At 42.3% G+C, this 20,882-nt stretch overlaps 1 protein-coding gene across 3 annotated transcripts in view; it reads left to right on the top strand.

Moving 5' to 3' along the window:
- LOC139763435 (uncharacterized) overlaps positions 1–20,882 on the top strand; it is a 79,562-nt gene that overhangs the window by 36,745 nt on the left and 21,935 nt on the right. For all 3 annotated transcript variants that reach the window (XM_071689479.1, XM_071689487.1, XM_071689471.1), the window contains exon 2: positions 16,692–16,825. In XM_071689479.1, coding sequence (XP_071545580.1) covers positions 16,692–16,825 — 134 coding nt within the window. The remainder of the gene's footprint in view (positions 1–16,691; positions 16,826–20,882) is intronic.

The raw sequence follows: 20,882 nt of genomic DNA, 5'->3' as shown, positions 1-20,882 counted from the left end.
GCCCTGCTCACCGTATCGGGTGTAATGAAAGACATTAGAATGTCTTTATATATATATACAGGAGGTTCATTTGAATGAAATGGCACCCATGTCGTGTTGACATGACGGAAGGGCACTAGGGAAATTACTCGATGTTATTGTATGTTCGGTGGAATACATATTCCGTGATCTTGAAGGCTGTATTTACCCCAGGTATGAATTAGCGGATCGGTCAAGATGTAGTGGTCTGTCGTGGTTGAATATTTCAGTCTCATACAACACCACTTTGATTGTAATCATGCTTATGAATTAGTAGATGTCGGATACTGTATCGCTTCAGTAATTTTAGATATCAAGAAGAACGTTCACTGTACGGAAGTGGTATTGATATGATTGTTTAGTGTACAGAAGTGGATGTAGTGAAAACGAAGTGGGTGACAGGTTTGTCACGGGACAAATATAAACTCTTGGGGTCCTTTACGCCATTGATGGAGTGGGTGGTCCGTGCTAGGGGAACGGACCTTTGATAATAGTGGGTGGGTACTGGCTCTGACGTCCATCCCCGCAGGACTGTTTCAGGTTTTTATGCTGAGTTTAACTGTGGTATTTCTTTAGATTCTGTTGCTGCTGTGTTTGGCCACTGGGCTACGGGAAGATTTAACCTGCCAGTTTTGCTTGTGTGTTAGACTTGTATTATCGTTATCTCCTTGAGAGGAAAGTGTTTGTGATTATACTACTAATTGCGTGTTACGGGTAGAATTTTACAGTCGTGTTGCCACGTCTCCTAACCTTGTATATATGTACCATATCTTTATATCAATATATATATGCTTTGGTCTCTTTATTGATCGTTAGTACAGAACACAGTAATTCTCCATTAAAAAAAGCTAACTTGCGAATGAATTGTTCTCTGTACGATTCTTCATGTCGAGGTGATCCCTAAAATTCTGAATGTATGTCGTATACTTTAAAGGGAGGGACGGATGTATCAAAGTATGCCAACGTATATGCATCTCTAGTTAGTGCTTGAGCCTCCGGTGATGCGCTATCAAATAATTTATTATATTTGCATTAGCATTTACATCATCACTCACCTTTAGTTAGGAAACATATGCACCAGTAAGCGGTTGAGGCAGGTGTTAGTTACAGCCTCGCATTAGACCCTTGCTGAAATATATATATATATATATATATATATATATATATATATATATATATATATATATATATATATATATTTAAGGGATGTAACAGATGCCAGATTCAATGCTTATGCGGATGCATAGGAACAAGCTGTAGTTATGTCACTGATGCCCCTGGTCATGAACTATGTTATAATGTTAAAAGCACAGATAGGCCATTTTATCAGCAACATGATTACTGATTGATTCACAGCAAAGTCAGTCACGTAATATCATGTAAATTGATGCTTTCTGATGATATTGAAATTCTGGTATATTTCTTCAATATGTACGAGTCAGACACTCGACATTTGTGTTGGGCGAAGACCCAACTCGTAATGCATCCAAGCAACCACATATCCCTCAGTCTCTGCTCTTTACACAAATAGTTAAAACTTTGTAAAATATCTTTATTTTATTCCTCTTACGTTTCGTGACGTACTCTCTCTACATTTTTAAACCTTTGTATTTAATTCCAAGTATTGAAAGCGTTTCTGCTTTGTCATAGCTTAATCAGTTCCTCCCTCTATTCATGAATCACACCAGCACCACGAAATGACAGTTCACTCGGTGCACTTTGTGGCGAATATGCAAAGTAGGTTCAAGCTAGTTTACTGAAAACGGGATAAATTCTCTTTTTCCGCCAAGACAAACAATCCCTCTCGTGTAAATCTTTTTTTGTTTGTTTTTTCCTTGTTTGTGCTGAACATTTTATTGACTCTTTTTAAGCTTCATCATTGGAAGCTTGGTATGTCCATTTAAGCTTCCCCGCCACTGGAAGCTTGGTTTGTATTCATAAAACCAGGGGTGGCTTTGCTGATGATGGGTTGTCGGAAGTTGGTGGCTCATGTCGCTGTTATTTTCCATCGTAGGTTACCAAATCTCTTTGTCGGCTCATGGTCATGACACCTTCCTTGATCGGCCTCTGATCCATCACTTCTGGCTGCAAAACATCTTTTTGAGGAACAGTACGAGGAATTACCACTAAAGCAGTAAATCCAGCATATACATTTGTGTGTGTGTGTGTGTGTGTGTGTGTGTGTGTGTGTGTGTTCGAACGGTTCCAGTGTGGCCACACGTTAAGTCAGGATCTCCCATTGATGTATTATTTACCTGTGGTATTTGAGACAGTGCAGCGTACAGTTATAATGGGATTTTAAGATCAGTCATTATTCTGGTCGTCTGTGATGGACTGTTCCGTCTTGTCATTGATGGCGTGAGGCTCGGGGCTGATCTCCAGGGTTTTCGATTTTTTTTCCCCTTTTTTTTCTTTGCACTGCGCGTCTTGAGCTGTTGGAGAACGGTTGAAATGCGTTGCAGTCCTTCGGCGTTTTAGAAGTAGCCATAGATTGCTCTTCGTGTCTGTAATCCACTTTTTTTTAATTATTGTTGTTGTAGTTTATGAAAAGTACGGACAGTGTTGATATCTGAGAGAAAAAAGCTGTATTCTCTCTTTATATGAATGTTCCAGCACCACGTAAAACAATATCACAGTCATTGAAGATTTTCCAGTTAGTGTCTTTAGATTCCTTGTCTAACGCATGGGAAGTTGAAAGTGAGTAACGACTCTTCAGCTGTTGTGTTTGATCAAAGCGTCCATGGTGAAAAATACCTTATGATTCTTTATTGATTCGAGAATACTCACTACGTGAAGCGGAAGTATGTACAGGGTATTGCATATGTGGTATTAAACTGGCGTTACTCTTGTTTTGTGATCTGGTATGATTTTTCAGTCATCCGGCTCATATAGCTTTTTTCACTATGAGAAACGAAATTATACAAGGGGGTAAGTCGATGTATATTTGGTATAAAGCTGACGTTCCTCTGTTTTATGATTTGGTGTGATTTCAGTCATCAGGCACGCAAAGTCTAAGGATTAACCTTAGCAGAATAGTAGATTAGTATACACACACACACACACACACACACACACACACACACACACACACACACACACACACACACACACACACACACACACACACACACACACACACACACACACACACACACACACACACACACACACACACACACACACACACACACACACACACACACACACACACACACACACACACACACACACACACACACACACACACACACACACACACACACACACACACACACACACACACACACACACACACACACACACACACACACACACACACACACACACACACACACACACACACACACACACACACACACACACACACACACACACACACACACACACACACACACACACACACACACACACACACACACACACACACACACACACACACACACACACACACACACACACACACACACACACACACACACACACACACACACACACACACACACACACACACACACACACACACACACACACACACACACACACACACACACACACACACACACACACACACACACACACACACACACACACACACACACACACACACACACACACACACACACACACACACACACACACACACACACACACACACACACACACACACACACACACACACACACACACACACACACACACACACACACACACACACACACACACACACACACACACACACACACACACACACACACACACACACACACACACACACACACACACACACACACACACACACACACACACACACACACACACACACACACACACACACACACACACACACACACACACACACACACACACACACACACACACACACACACACACACACACACACACACACACACACACACACACACACACACACACACACACACACACACACACACACACACACACACACACACACACACACACACACACACACACACACACACACACACACACACACACACACACACACACACACACACACACACACACACACACACACACACACACACACACACACACACACACACACACACACACACACACACACACACACACACACACACACACACACACACACACACACACACACACACACACACACACACACACACACACACACACACACACACACACACACACACACACACACACACACACACACACACACACACACACACACACACACACACACACACACACACACACACACACACACACACACACACACACACACACACACACACACACACACACACACACACACACACACACACACACACACACACACACACACACACACACACACACACACACACACACACACACACACACACACACACACACACACACACACACACACACACACACACACACACACACACACACACACACACACACACACACACACACACACACACACACACACACACACACACACACACACACACACACACACACACACACACACACACACACACACACACACACACACACACACACACACACACACACACACACACACACACACACACACACACACACACACACACACACACACACACACACACACACACACACACACACACACACACACACACACACACACACACACACACACACACACACACACACACACACACACACACACACACACACACACACACACACACACACACACACACACACACACACACACACACACACACACACACACACACACACACACACACACACACACACACACACACACACACACACACACACACACACACACACACACACACACACACACACACACACACACACACACACACACACACACACACACACACACACACACACACACACACACACACACACACACACACACACACACACACACACACACACACACACACACACACACACACACACACACACACACACACACACACACACACACACACACACACACACACACACACACACACACACACACACACACACACACACACACACACACACACACACACACACACACACACACACACACACACACACACACACACACACACACACACACACACACACACACACACACACACACACACACACACACACACACACACACACACACACACACACACACACACACACACACACACACACACACACACACACACACACACACACACACACACACACACACACACACACACACACACACACACACACACACACACACACACACACACACACACACACACACACACACACACACACACACACACACACACACACACACACACACACACACACACACACACACACACACACACACACACACACACACACACACACACACACACACACACACACACACACACACACACACACACACACACACACACACACACACACACACACACACACACACACACACACACACACACACACACACACACACACACACACACACACACACACACACACACACACACACACACACACACACACACACACACACACACACACACACACACACACACACACACACACACACACACACACACACACACACACACACACACACACACACACACACACACACACACACACACACACACACACACACACACACACACACACACACACACACACACACACACACACACACACACACACACACACACACACACACACACACACACACACACACACACACACACACACACACACACACACACACACACACACACACACACACACACACACACACACACACACACACACACACACACACACACACACACACACACACACACACACACACACACACACACACACACACACACACACACACACACACACACACACACACACACACACACACACACACACACACACACACACACACACACACACACACACACACACACACACACACACACACACACACACACACACACACACACACACACACACACACACACACACACTTTCAAAAACGTATGAGAACATTAGGGATAAGCGGAAAACAAGTTCTTCACCGAGCTTGTACCTTATGACTCCATGATGATCACATTACAAGTTCTCTCTTGGTACCGAGGCATGTGTTTGCGTTTCCAAAATGCTGAGACACAATTCTGGCCACTTTTGATCTGTTACTTGTTCCTGAAGGATCAATATTAACATTATTTCAGGGTCTATTATAAGACAACACTTAACCAGCTCATAGTACAGTGTTCGTACCACATATTTTCTATTTGCAGCTTCTCTATATATCTTATTCCATTACTGTGTTGAACAGGAGTTAAAGAATACATTAAGTATACATACAACCCACGTTGTGGACTTTCGTAGACAAAAATGTTGAAATATCGAGATAATAGACCAATATGAATTTCCTTTGCCATAGAGTATACTATTACTACTACTTCTACTACTACTACTACTACTACTACTACTAATAATAATAATAATAATAATAATAATAATAATATTACTTCTACTACTTATCTACTACTACTAACACTACTTCTACCACTTATGTGTCTCCAGGTTCCAGCGATGTATTCATTACACATGTGGACAGGAAGTCACATTACAGTAAGTGGGATCTTCACGGTGGTAAAAGATGACATTGGTGTAGTTTAGCCTAAACTATTCTAACTCTGCGTAATTGCCTAACTTTTAACCTAGTTAAGTCGTCTGTTTCTGCACAGGCCGTCGTCACACAGAGACGGTGGAATTCACTGCAAGCTTGGCTTTCCCTCCTGATCAAAGACCATAAACTGTTTCGAAAATGTTGACAGGATCATATTGAGAACAGCTGCCGCTGCTGCAGCACAACACAATGATCATATTGTTATGTCTGCTGATAACTAACAAACATTCACACTTTCTCCAATTTATTGATTAGAAGAAAAAAACGGCATATCTAAAGGTTTAAAGAGGTGATTTAGATTTTGTAATATCAGTTCAGGGTATCAGTAACATAGATTCATAGATAGAAATTGATTGATATAAACAAACACAAAAAAAAATTTCGGGAAAGAAGCCATGATAGCGAGCAAGCGACCAGGGGAATGGAATCAGCTTTGCCAGCCATTCTGCACCTGCAGATGTTACTACGAGTAGCACATGTGTCGAATAACATGATGGAATATGAGAATTGATGTTGTGATGTTGCTGCTGTCATTCGTTCCAAATTCCCTTGAGTTCACCAGGAAGCTGAACTTTAGCTAAATCGTTGCCATTGTACTGAGTTCAGACGTTTTTGAATTATATATATATATATATATATATATATATATATATATATATATATATATATATATATATATATATATATATCCTGAGCCAGGTACCTAATATATCGACCATCCCTTGCGGGCTTACGGGACCGACTGCGCGCAACCAGGATTCGAACCAATGCACTCGACCCTTTGCGGATATCATTGCGTTATGGTAAAGGAACGTTTACCGCTATATATATATATATATATATATATATATATATATATATATATATATATATATATATATATATATATATATTGACGATTATTCTACTCCTTGATAATTTTATGAGCAGGTAATCGCACATCAGTAATTGTCCAGATAATTTACTCAAACTTTACAATACACATCGTATTTCACACAGGAAGTCCGCCATATCAAACGAAAACAATTCGCAAAGTTTCAGATCCCAACACCAACACAAAGGCTTGTACATCCTGTTATCGCCATGCCAAAGTATACACTGTCCTGACTGTTAAAGGGAAAGTGGGAGGATGGGGGTGCCTGGTGGTTAAAGGGAGAGTTATGTAGGGGGGTTGGTTCGCCTGGGTAACGAGATGCGTGTTCAGCCATTCGTATGTTGTCGTGTCTTGATGATTCTCTCATAACGATGTGGTTGGTGGTATGATGTGCTTTAGAGTTGCCTTGGGATAGGTGAAAGTTATTAGCAATTAATTAGGTTGATAGTATGATGTACTATAAACTTGCCGTTGGATAGAGTTATTACCAATTAAGACATTCAGTAACGCTACCGGCAGTATAGTTAGTTGAGGGGTAAAATGTGATTGGGTCGTTAAGGTCTGCCGGATGCTCGTTTTCTTGCCATTTCTTAGCAATAGCATTACCGTGGTCACCAAATCATTATGAAAGAATGCTTGAGACAGGATAGTATAGGAAGAGTAGTTGAACACGCATCTCGTTACCCAAGCTAACCACCCACCCCCACATAACCCACCCACCCACCCTCCTTAACCATAAGCCATCCCCCCCAACTTTTCAGACGCATATTCTCTTTACCATAAAGTCATTACAGTAACATACTACACACACACACACACACACACACACACACACACACACAAGAAGTTTCTTGGGGAGGAGTGTTGTATATACTCATCATAGGATTATGGTTTAACAAGCAAACGTACACGGGTTATCAAACGAGTGTTCTCGGCATGTGCGGTCACGCCATTCAAAGGTAGAATGCATGAACATACACCATGAATAAATGCATTGATGCCACATAGGTGTTCTCATGCCCCATCAATGTGTACGGTCCATGTGTGCTTGTCGCATGCCACACTTGTTTCCACAGGTGTTGTTCATGTAACAAGCTAGAGATATGAGCCCACTTGTGTGACACACACAACACACACACACACACACACACACACACACACACACGGGTATCCTAATAGGAGTTTTATGTTTTTCGACTTATATAAGCAAACACAAGCAAAGAGGCGAATGTCAGACAAGAACGTTCATGCTACACTGTTGCCTGTATTCCACACAAGGACGGGTGTTCATAAGACACAAGGACGGGTGTACATACCACACAAGGACGGGTGTACATTCCGCACAAGGACGGGGGTACATGTTACTCAAGGACGGGTGTGCATACCACACAAGGACGGGTGTACATTCCGCACAAGGACGGGTGTACATATTACTCAAGGACGGGTGTACATACCACACAAGGGCGGGTGTACATTCCGCACAAGGACGGGTGTACATATTACTCAAGGACGGGTGTACATACCACACAAGGACGGGTGTACATACCACACAAGGGCGGGTGTACATTCCGCACAAGGACGGGGGTACATATTACTCAAGGACGGGTGTACGTACCACACAAGGACGGGTGTACATACCACACAAGGACGGGTGCACATACACAAGGATGGGTGTACATATTGCACAAGGACGTTTACATACCACACAAGGACAGGTGTACATACACAAGGATGGGTGTGCATACTGCACAAGGACAGGTGTACATACACAAGGATGGGTGTATATACTACACAAAGGACGGTGTACATACCACACAAGGGTGAGTGTACATACACAAGGACGGGTGTACATACATAAGGATGGGTGTACATACTACACAAAGGACGGGTGTACATACCACACGAGGACGAATGTACGTACCACACAAGGATGGGTGTACATACCACACAAAGGAGGGGTGTACATACTACACAGTAAGAATTAGTGTGACCGAGAACATTAGAATCACAAAAGAACGTGAGTGTACCACACAAGAACACGAGTGAATGACCCCACAGTGATATTGGTGTACCACACAGAACACGGGTACCACACAAGAACTCAAAGACTTAAGTACCACATAAAGACATGAGTACCACACAAAAACTCCAGGACATAGGTACCACACAAGAACACGAACACCACACAAGAACACGAACACCACACAAGAACATGAGCACCACGCAAGGACACGAGTGTACGGGACAAAGAACTTGAGCGTACCACATAAGAACGTGAACATCAGAGGAACATGGTGAACAGCACAGAACATGTGTATATATACACTTACAGGAGTAAAGACAAAGATACACATATAATACAAGGTTAAAAGACGGGGGCAACACGAGTGTAAAACTCTCTCCCCCCGAAACACACACACACACACACACACACACACACACGTGTCCTGCGGGACGTTCATGCCTGCAGCAGGAGGGGAGACTTGCGTGTCCCTGGCCACGTCCATGTCACACGGACAGCCATGCTTGGTTCATTATCTTGGGGTGGGAGGGAAGGGAGGAGGGAGGGGGGGGGGGGAGAAGTTTACCACAGGTTTCCGCATTGCGCGGGGGTTGGTGGTGGAGGTGGGGAGGGGAGACGCGCATGCAAGGCCTTCCTTCCTCCGCACCCCCGCGGCTTCTAGCCCTCCTCCCCCTCCCCCTCCTTGAGCACGACGGCACACCCCTTTGAACACGAAGCTACGACCCTTGAGGACGAGGCTACGACCCTTGGGTAATAATGATCCCTATGTCTTTAAGCTGCTGCATAACGGGAGGTTGGGACACATTTCCCAAGTGCATGCCTTAACGCCACGTGTGTCTGTGTGACTCCTTGTAGTTCGGGCTGCGTTGGCGGTGCGTCTCTGGTCGAGCAGGCTGTTGGAGTCCGTGGCCAGCAGGCCCAGGCAGCCACCACAGCCAGCCAGCAGGCCAGCCTTGCTGGTCCGGTACACTCTGTAAATACTTATTCAAGGGCCCTCTTCGATTTCTCCACTGTACACACCCCCCACCATAGTGTTCCCAATGGCCGCGGGTTAGTGCGTTTGAGATCGTCTTGGGCTCCAGGTGTTTGCTGTGTTATCTCTTGCGCATGTCGCAACGCTCGTGTTTCGATGTTTAGAAGCGTCTTCCATGCCTGTTGTGCCGGTAGTGAATATGATCTTCCATGCCTGTTGTGCCGGTAGTGAACTGTTTATGATATGAGTATAAAGCTGGGACTATGACCTCCAGGATTTTTTTGTTTTTTTTCTTATAATTGTAAAGTTTGACGTACTTCTCCCGTCTTGCGCTCCGAGAGAGCACAGCCGCATTGATTATCAGTCGTTCCCGTTAAGTTCAGATCCTCTACAACGTCAGTGCTGGATATGAAAGATATTTGCACACACACCGACTCGCATAAAGTTTCTCCCGCCGTGCAAGGTGATGTCAGCACACACCAGTATTCTGTCCGTGAGGGTGTTAGCTCCTTTGAAGAGCGACAACATCGGTTCTTACTCTTTTTTTTTTCCACTTGGTCTTAAAAGTCTGCAAGATCCAGCCCAAACGTTCTTTTTGGATGAGGCAAATGTTGCTCTTGGTTCCCTGAGGGTTAGGTCGTCAGACCTCATTACTCTGTAAGTCTTTCACGTTGTTCAGTTATAATGCAGTGGCGTTTGTCTGTCTGTCTGGTGGTGCTATGAACATTTTCTTTTCCCTATCATACACCCCATATCGGAGGAGCTGAAACTTTGACCCTTTGAAATTCGTGTGACTTATTCACATGCAACGCACGTGAACATCTGCTTGGCACACACCACATATCCACGCACACACACCACGCTTACACACGCATCCTGGCAAGTTCAGAATTGTCTTTTAGTTTTAAGACGTGAGTCCCCCAACACAGTTGAGATGGGGTGGGAAAGGAGGTCTTGGGAATCGCGAAGTTATCAAGGGAGAAGAGGCATGGGAAAGGAGGTGTTGGAAAACACTAAGGTATCAAGGAAAAGGAATGGAGAGGAGGTCTTAGAAAGCACTGAAGTTATCAAGGGAGACGTATACATAGTGCTAAAGGGTCATGACCCATACAAGGCTTAAGATCCTGGTGATATTTCTCCATACAGTGCTGAAAGACGCGTACAGATACGCCCCACACAGGTCGCTTGAAATAGTGTTTCAAGATGTCGCTGGAGCAAAGATAACGTGCCTGTGGAGTGGACTGGGGGATGTACCTCGCGCCTGTCTTGTTCAGAGACTGGATAGTTGCCCTGATACAAGCCGGTGTCTCTGACGGGTGTCCTTAGGGTAGAGACAATACGTATCTAGGGAAAGGAAGGTTATGTGATAAACGTTGTTCTCTTTTTTCTTTCTTATTTACGCTTCTAAATTTAGAAGAGATGAATAGGGGGATTGCGCATGTCTTGACTGCTGGAAAATACTCGACACTGTAAGTTTAGTAAAGAAACTGCATCTTCAGGCAGGAGTATGATGGGACGACTCCTTCGATGGACAGAGAATTGCCTCTGTGGAAGGAAACAGACGACGCATGTGGAAGGTGCCATCTTGAAATGGGCTGAGGTCACCAGCGGTCTTGTCGGAGGGGGTTCGGTCGTGGGGCCATTTGCTCGGCTCGATGTATGTAAATTACTTGCTAAGTTTGCGAATCATGGTAAGGTCATGAGGAAGGTAAAGAGGAGGATTGCAGTTTATGATTCCGTACAGATAGCTTTATGTTTTTAGATACCTTTTATACAAGGCCAAAATATATAGGGTCCTGGGTTTAACAAACTCCACAAAGCCAGATCCAATCATTTGACAAGGGAAACCTGGGCAGATTCTGTAGTTGAGTTGATACATGGTTGATGAAATTTAACCAGAGTAAAGTAATGATGTAAGCTGCAAGAATCTGTGTGTGTGTGAGAGGAACTTGGGAGATGACGTTTTACCTGATCTGTCGCTGGAACGCCACCAGAAGAGAACCGTAAAGATGACAGACTGTCTAGTGACATTTTAGGAACGTGTACGACCATAAAGAGACATTCAGTAAGCAGTTGGCATCGTGTATTAAGCCAGAACTAGATTCTGCTTCTCTTATTTGGTCACCGCACGTACGCAAACACTCTGAGTTGATAGAGAAGGTCTACAGGAGGGTAACAAGGATGGTACCAGAAATAAAGATGAGTTACAGCACGAGGTTTGTTTACTCTGGAAAAGAAAGGAGTTACAGAGAGAGATCATAGGAGATTATTTTGTCCACCATGGAAGAGAGAAGAGTTAGAGGTGACGTGATAGTAACCTTTTAAGTTTTTCAGCCAATCTGATGTTGTCAACAGCGAACATTGGAAGGTGCAAAGATGGAACGTCTAGAGGCCATAATGTGAAATTAAGGAGGACGTTTGTCAGACGAGAAATAAATCCATTCAGTCGCAAGAATGGTGGATAAATGGAATGCAACCTAGTGGTAGAAATGTGAATGCTAACGGCATATAAAAGTTTTAAAAAGTTGCTTGATGGAGAAAGTTGAAAGAGACAGGAACCCCACGAGTAGGCCATGCTGGTCATGCGGGGTTAATCCGGCATCCAGATGCACACGCAAGCATTTGTACGCAGGAGAAGCATGGATACCAGACATGCATTCATACCAGAGGCACTTTTGTGCCCCCACTGGGGAATGCATGCAGTTATATACGCACAGGTGATTGAAGCACGTGCGTTCCTCTTTAAGACGGCGTAGTTCCTCACATGCTGATAAATACGAGGTGTACGTCTGACTAGAGAGCAGATTACACGTTACATCAAGTCTTGCGCGCTGCGTCGTACTCGGAAAACACATACTGTGTTTGCTTGAATGGAAGGCTAGGATAGAGGCGTGTTCTCGTAGCCTAGGCAGTACAGCTGGGGATGTGTGTTTGTGTGTATAAGTTCTTTTTAAGGAATTCTACCTAATGTCCAAGAGCTTGATACTCCTTATAAGCAATTTACATCCAGTTTAAGTGGGTTTTGGGGGATGAGCAGTTGATTAAGGAGCTTCACCAGACAGAAGAATAATTTATACAGAGAGAGGGAAGAGGTTTGGCTTGTGCATCTGTATTTGGCAACAACAAGGCATGTCAAAAACACAGCTGAAAAACCAGAAAGATAAGGGCTGCTAGAGAGTCTATATACGAATCGGGGGAAAAAAAAAAGAAAAAAAAGATTGATTCATGCGAGGCAACAGACAAAGATCAGGAAGTGAGCAATTTTTAACGAATATTTTTTTTCCTTGCTCACCGAAGATGATTTCGAAGATCTATACATAATTGAGGAAGATAGCTTATGCATATTTTACGTAACTAGAGATATCCCAGTGTAGATATGTAGATTAAGTAATAAGAATAAATATGCGAAATTTATTCAGTCTTGAAAGAGTGCAAGGAACAGTCATCCATTAGTAACCATATTTAACAAATCTATAGTCTCAGGGCTCATGGTCAGAGCTTTGAAGACAGCAAATGTTAATCCGGTATTCAAGACAGGGTAATACAGTAGGTGTATAACCTCCCAAATACCATCCAGTTGAACGTCAGTGGTGGGAAAATTTGGGGAGGCAATAAATAGCATTTGAGATTCGAACTCTCCTTGAAAAACAATGATTCCCAACATGGTTTTATCAGAAGGAGATTTTGTCAATAAAATTTGCTCTATTTTTCTTACTGATATTTTTGAAACGGTAGACTAGTGAAAAGTATGACGTTATTTACCTCTACCGTCAGTTAAGGCATTTTGAAAGAGTTGCTCATAAGATATTAATTAAAAGTAGAGGCTCATGTTATCAGTAGGAAAGTTCTAAACTAGATTGAAGCCTGGCTGACTTGCTGGAAAGTGAATTAGAATACTGGCGTTCGTCCAGGTTAGTCGGTTTTGGGATCTCATTTATTCATATATATTAACGACATGTAAGTTGGTGTCACCGACAGCAGATTCAGTAACGATATTGATGGAGGAAAGATTAATAAATTCAAGTGAAGATTCTGTAGCACTTGAGGAAATCCTTAACAAAGTACAGACATTGACAAAAGTGACAAATGAAGTTAACTTCTGACGTGTTAAGTGCTTGATAATTGTAGGGAAAACAGATGTCCAGTTCGTCACCTTACAGATCTTTTGGTCTTGATAACCAACTTAAAACCGAAGCAGCAGTATATTGCCGTTCGAGATGAGGCGAACGAAATACTTAAATTTATTACTAGAAGTATTGGAAACGACAGTGGAAATTTGAATACTTAGATTTATTTCGGTAAGCCTTAGAAATGATAATGCAAATGTTATAAGCAGTATCTCTTATCTCACCAAGGGAGACCACACCTTTATTAAGCAGCACGCATCAGCCCACCGAGATATTGGGTGGACATAAACTCTCTACAAACCACCCAGAGGAGGATATAGCAGTCGATTCCAGGTATTGAAACCTCCCCGAGGAGGACAGACGGAGAAAATTTAATTTCGCGTTCCTAGCGAGGCGTATCGTATCGTGTGCTCTAATCGATACGTATGAGTAAATGAGAAATGTAAACAAAAAAAAATAATAATCTTCAACCCAGAAGGGCTCGCAAAATGAGTTGTAAACTAAATAAACCTAGATTTCATAAGGGTATGTTAAGAGCATTGCTTTGGTATCACTGTTGTTGATGGGTGGTGTAAGTCGTCCGATAGGACAACAGCGTCAAAATCATAGAAATCTTACAAAAATATGTAGATTGGATGGCTGTGTGTGATTGAGAGAGGGCGGGTGTAGAGAACATGCCTCACATGGACCCAGCAAGCCTAGTTCAGCAGGTTCTCTTCGTTTGTTATGTTCACGTTTATACATTAATTTACTAACTGGTTTGTGAGAATGGTTCATGGAGGAAAAACATACATTCACGCATTGATTCATACATCATACATTTGGTACCTTGCATTTAGCGTTTACTAAGATACGTTATGTTGTGTGAATATTGTTGGCCAGGCAAAAGGGTTGTTTTATTTTGTAGGTGGTATGTTATAACTAAGCTTGGTAATCGGTGTTAGTTTAGTATCTCAAGGTTACAGATAAGCTGCTTGGTCTGTATTATCTTCCACCTACTAGGATATGTAGCCACGCTTGGAATTTTACGCTTCCTCACTCTGTGCCAGAATATATAAATGCTACTAATGCTTATTGAATGTGCATTGCACTGCTGATGGGTCGCTAGTCGATGTATTCACGTCGTCCTCAGTTTTCTTCCCCTCTGCACAGTGTGGTGTCTCATGAATTATAAAATGAATTATGAAGACTTTAAACCGGCGCCACACCTCAAGAAAAAAATCTTAATAAAAGTGTAGCCAAGAAATAGATATATGAAATTCAGATTTTGTAGTTTTTTTCCTTACAAAGTATCGCTTACTATAACACATTTTCATTAATGCCTTTTTTTTTCATGCCCGTAGTGTGTAATATTTCTTTCAAATGCGCGAAATGAACCACACGTTTCAAGTGAACATTGTAAATTAACGGATAATTATGATGAAGAACTGCAGTTAGACAACCATGCTGCTGTTCCCTCAACCCGAAATTAGAAAACGTGTTCGCTTGAGAAGAGTATTTTAGTATCTAAGAGACACTGTACATTGCTTGTTTGGCTCGATAAGAATAGCTGATACTGTTTCCCTCATGTGATGCTGTGTATATTGATTAAGTTTATTAATAGTGATGTTTAGATTCCTTTGAATTTTATACATTTAGATGTTTATATGTTATAGGTATTTCATTAAAGTGCAAGTGTTAAGAATGGCGTAATTATCTTCCATTTGCATATATATATATATATATATATATATATATATATATATATATATATATATATATATATATATATATATATATATATAATCCATTGAAAAATATCACTCCCTAAACTTGAATATTATAATGAATTCACATCCTAAGCTTGAGAATCACAGTTAATTCACATCCTCAACTTGAGAAGCATGATTAATTCACAACCTAAACACCTTTGACTTAACTGTATTAAGTCGGCTAATGAGAGATGTGACAGCGTTTGTATGTTCGTGTTGCAGGATGCGCGTGACGGGCCTGGTAAGTGGCTACTGGGGCGGCACCGGAGTGGTGGAAGACGAGGAAGTGGACGTGGAGGCCCAGTTCCCTGCCCACACCCCCTCCACCACGCACCACGCCGCCCAGCGACGCTCAGGTCAGTACTGGTCTCTGGCCTCACCGGGAAGGGTGGTCCCACTACGGTCTCTGGCCTCACCAGGGACGGTGGTCCCATTTTCCGGCATTGCATTATATCTTCTTCCGCCTTAGTAACTTATTAATCCTTAACTGTTCTATCTATTTAGAACTAGCTTCCGTTCTTACGTTATTCTTTCGGAAAAGTGGATGTTGTATGTAATGTAACCCCCTTGATTATATAATTACCTTTCTTATCTTTTATACATTGTTCTGATCCTCTTTGCCTTTCTCCTGTCTTGCCTACAGCCCATCAACGTAATTTTTTTGTCACTTCACATGAAATTAAGTGTATATTACATTACTCGAATTTTTTTTTTCACTTGACACTCGTTTATAATGAGGTGATATAGGAGGCTGTTGCCATCTAGGCGACTTATGGGTGGGAGAGCGGGAAACCAGTTAACAGGGAAACCACTGGACGCAAAGTTTATGAACGGGGGAACGTTCGGGTGGGGAAACCGTTAGGCGAGAAACCATGGTTGGTGTCTGGTTGTGAGCTGCTCTCTCTCTCTCTCTCTCTCTCTCTCTCTCTCTCTCTCTCTCTCTCTCTCTCTCTCTCTCTCTCTCGTTAACGCTGGTGTGCTGTTGGCTTCGTAAAACCCTCTCGGCAAAAGGGGGACATCTTGGTCAAGGCTTTACGCTGATTGCCAAAGCATCTTTATAAAATCACCGAAGAGGTTTAATCGTCAATAGGATTGATTGTGACTTCGTCCGAGAATTTAAGTGTAAGAATTAAAGGACTGGGATTGCCTCGATAGTCAGAGAGAGAGAGAGAGAGAGCCATGTTATTTATCATGGTTGGGCTAGGTCGTTTGCACCAATGTTCGATAAATGCCCACATGCGTGACAATAACGTGATTTCGCAGTTAGTTTTGTAAGTTTTGCAGATTTATTTTGTAGACGTTTCTGGTAGTGAATACAGGAAAGAAACGCGTTGACAGGACCTCTGGTCGCCATAATTTTTGATGATACAAGAAATAACAGTTAGGAAATACGATTTATCTGGATACATCAGTCTAGATATTTGGAGGTCCGTACATTGGAAGCGGAATTCATTTGGCCTTTCAACCAAGTTTATCTCTTTATATATTATATGTATATGATACAGACATTATCAAGAAATGAATGTTACTGAAAATGCTCCTAAACATAAATTGTGGCATTCTCATGGAGTCACGTGTAACCTTTTTTTTTATTTATTTATTTTTCCTCCAACCATTTCCTAATGTATTTTGTATATAGTAAGGTTATGTTTTGGAAATCACGCATCCGTCTCTTTCCTATAGTCGCTGGAAGTGTCCTGTGGTTGTATTTAAAGAGCCTATCCTTTGCTGCATCTGCTCATTAATTGTCTGTCCAGTACGGGGAGGGAGTCGACTCTCGTTGCGCTCCGTCTGTTGAACTTTCCCTACTGTCATCCTACTCTTCAAATTTATTCACTGTTTTCTTTGTGTCATGACATCTATTCACCAACAGTTTAGATACCTTGAAAGTGATCGGGTGTATCTTTCTAAGTTGATTTATTCGCTGTGTGGTTGGTCGTCCCTCTTAATCATTTCAGCCGTGTCCTGTGGTTGTGCAATATTTTTAGCTTTCAAATTAGTCATTATCACATTGACCTTGAACGCGAGCTTTGAATCAGTTTAATGGCTTTTGATATGCTATCGTAACATGTTCCAATAGTTTTCGGTTATTATTGAACCGATGAATTGACTCTGCAGTGACTGATTTCTTCCATTATGGATCACCACTCTTCACATCTAACGGTGGAAATGCATTTTAATGGTTGCTTACGACTGGTCATTTATAGTGTCTTTTGAATTTATTTCAAACCATTAGAGAGGGATTTTTCTTTTGTGCCATTTATATTAGTGTTCCGTCATTTAGGTTGATAACATTGAATATATAGAGGTATGTCGATGATGTTTCAACTAATATCGAAGGTTGAGGATTGCTAATTTTTCAAAAAAATATTGAAGAACGTGACAAACTCGTGATATGGGCTGCCTGATATTGCCAGGGATGGTATCAAGTTATTTTGGGCGTAATTCTAAAATGAATTCTTCCATCTCTTTCCACTTATTCTTGTACCTTATGCTGAAACAGCTGACGTACAGGTAGATGTAATGCGTTACACTTTGAAGCATAAGAGAAGATCGCATCTATATGGAATCTTGAATATGGTCAAAATACGTTACGTTTCTGGTATCTCTTAAGTAACGGGTGAAATTTTCATGTGAAGTGCATTTTGTACTGGTATATCTAGGCCCGGCTCTGCCAAGGGCGACTATGGGAGCCATGAGTTATTGAGGATAAATCCTAACTCCACCACATCACACCAGCTCCTTCATCAACTGTCCCACAGCATTTCCTCTGGACTTGGTAGACTATTTTCCGTTAGGGATATTAAAAGAGAGAGAAAAAATACCAGGTACATAGGGTTGTATTTTCATGTGCTCGACCCTCGTCACGTTTTTGTTTTTAGTCTTTATGTAGTAGCGTAGTGATATAGTTTTGATGCCTGGTATATTTATAACTTGGTTGTTGCTCCGGTCCTTGGTGTTCATTTTACGTTGAAAGGAAGTTGTGTATAATTACGGCATAAATTACCAAAGGGCAATAACCGTCGCTTCCGTGATGTTCTTTCCATTCGTCTCTCAAGGGGGATGTTGTGTATCGGGAAGTATGTACAACTTACAAAGAGATCGGGTTTGCTTTCTTAAACCAGATTCCCTCGTCGTCGTCGCCACGGTCAATACATTCGCATTCCTGACGGGGTCACAAAATGTTATATCCTGAGGGGAAACTCGTTTTACCCCCTTATACAACATCGGCCACGGATCAAAAGAAAACATGTAGTTAGTAATTCTATACCAGTGTGAAAACTAGAAAAAAAAAATGAGGTGTTATTAATCGAAACGGATTTGCAGTGAGCGTTAGAAGAGCTGGAGAAAACATATTGACTAAGTATAGGGTGAATACTGTATTGACATCATGTTGCATTATTTGTGTGCGTTCACATGACTGAGAACCCTACAGTTGTGGGGTAAGTAAATCCAGCCCGGTACAGGTGGTTGGAGTTAAGACTGTATATCCCTAGACTGTTGAGTGAAAGGACAATTTTTAGGAATGGAAGACTTTGGGAGCGGGGTTCATTTTTTTCCGAGAGGGAGAGAATGTGTTCTGAAAACAGGATTTATGAGTTAATGAACTGGGAGGAATTTGTTCGAAGGTTGTTGATAATGTTACAACAGGACGGATGTCAGAAGACCTGATGGGTCTGTGACGAGGATTTCTGCTCGGACAGTAATGCCTAGCGTGAACAGAAGGAGACAGCATAGTATAGCAGGAAGTTTTAAGGATGGGTTTTAGGGAGAGAGAGAGAGAGAGAGAGAGAGAGAGAGAGAGAGAGAGAGAGAGAGAGAGAGAGAGAGGACTTTCGTCACGGTTTGCTTGAGGGGTTCTTCAAAGGGCTTAGTGATCGAAAGGTTACGGAAAATTGAGGTGAAACACTGTTTCCGTTGCCTCTTTTTTTTTTTTTTTAGGAAAAAACATCATAATGATACGTGAATCAAGTGTTTGTTAGCGTTGTGAAGAGAATATCGAAATTACTTTTAATGTTATCTGAATAAGAGGGGATTGGAATTAACCCTGATGCTGAAGATAAAGTTTACCTGACGATTTTATTCCCAGACATTGATCATCAGTCATTTTTGTTTGAATTTTAGTAAATGATATGATACCTACGGATGTTATAGACAGAGCTCTCCTACACACACACACACATCACCTTGTGTTTTCAGTAAACGCATTCGACAGTGATTCAAGACCTAAAAATCTTAGTATGTTATATTTTGTCATTAGAACTAAAATTTTTGTTGAGAAAAACATTTATACTTTACGCATGGATTGAGAGGAGGTTTTACGCTAGGATATTAAAACATTCTTCACAACCCCCATCACGATTAGTCGCTTTGATCCCCTTACATCTGTGCTGCAGGCAAGTGGAACTGTGT

The sequence above is a fragment of the Panulirus ornatus genome, chromosome 3 (genome assembly GCF_036320965.1).
Source record: "Panulirus ornatus isolate Po-2019 chromosome 3, ASM3632096v1, whole genome shotgun sequence".
NCBI classification, from domain to species: Eukaryota; Metazoa; Arthropoda; class Malacostraca; order Decapoda; family Palinuridae; genus Panulirus; species Panulirus ornatus.
This window is presented reverse-complemented; position numbering and strand designations above follow the sequence as displayed.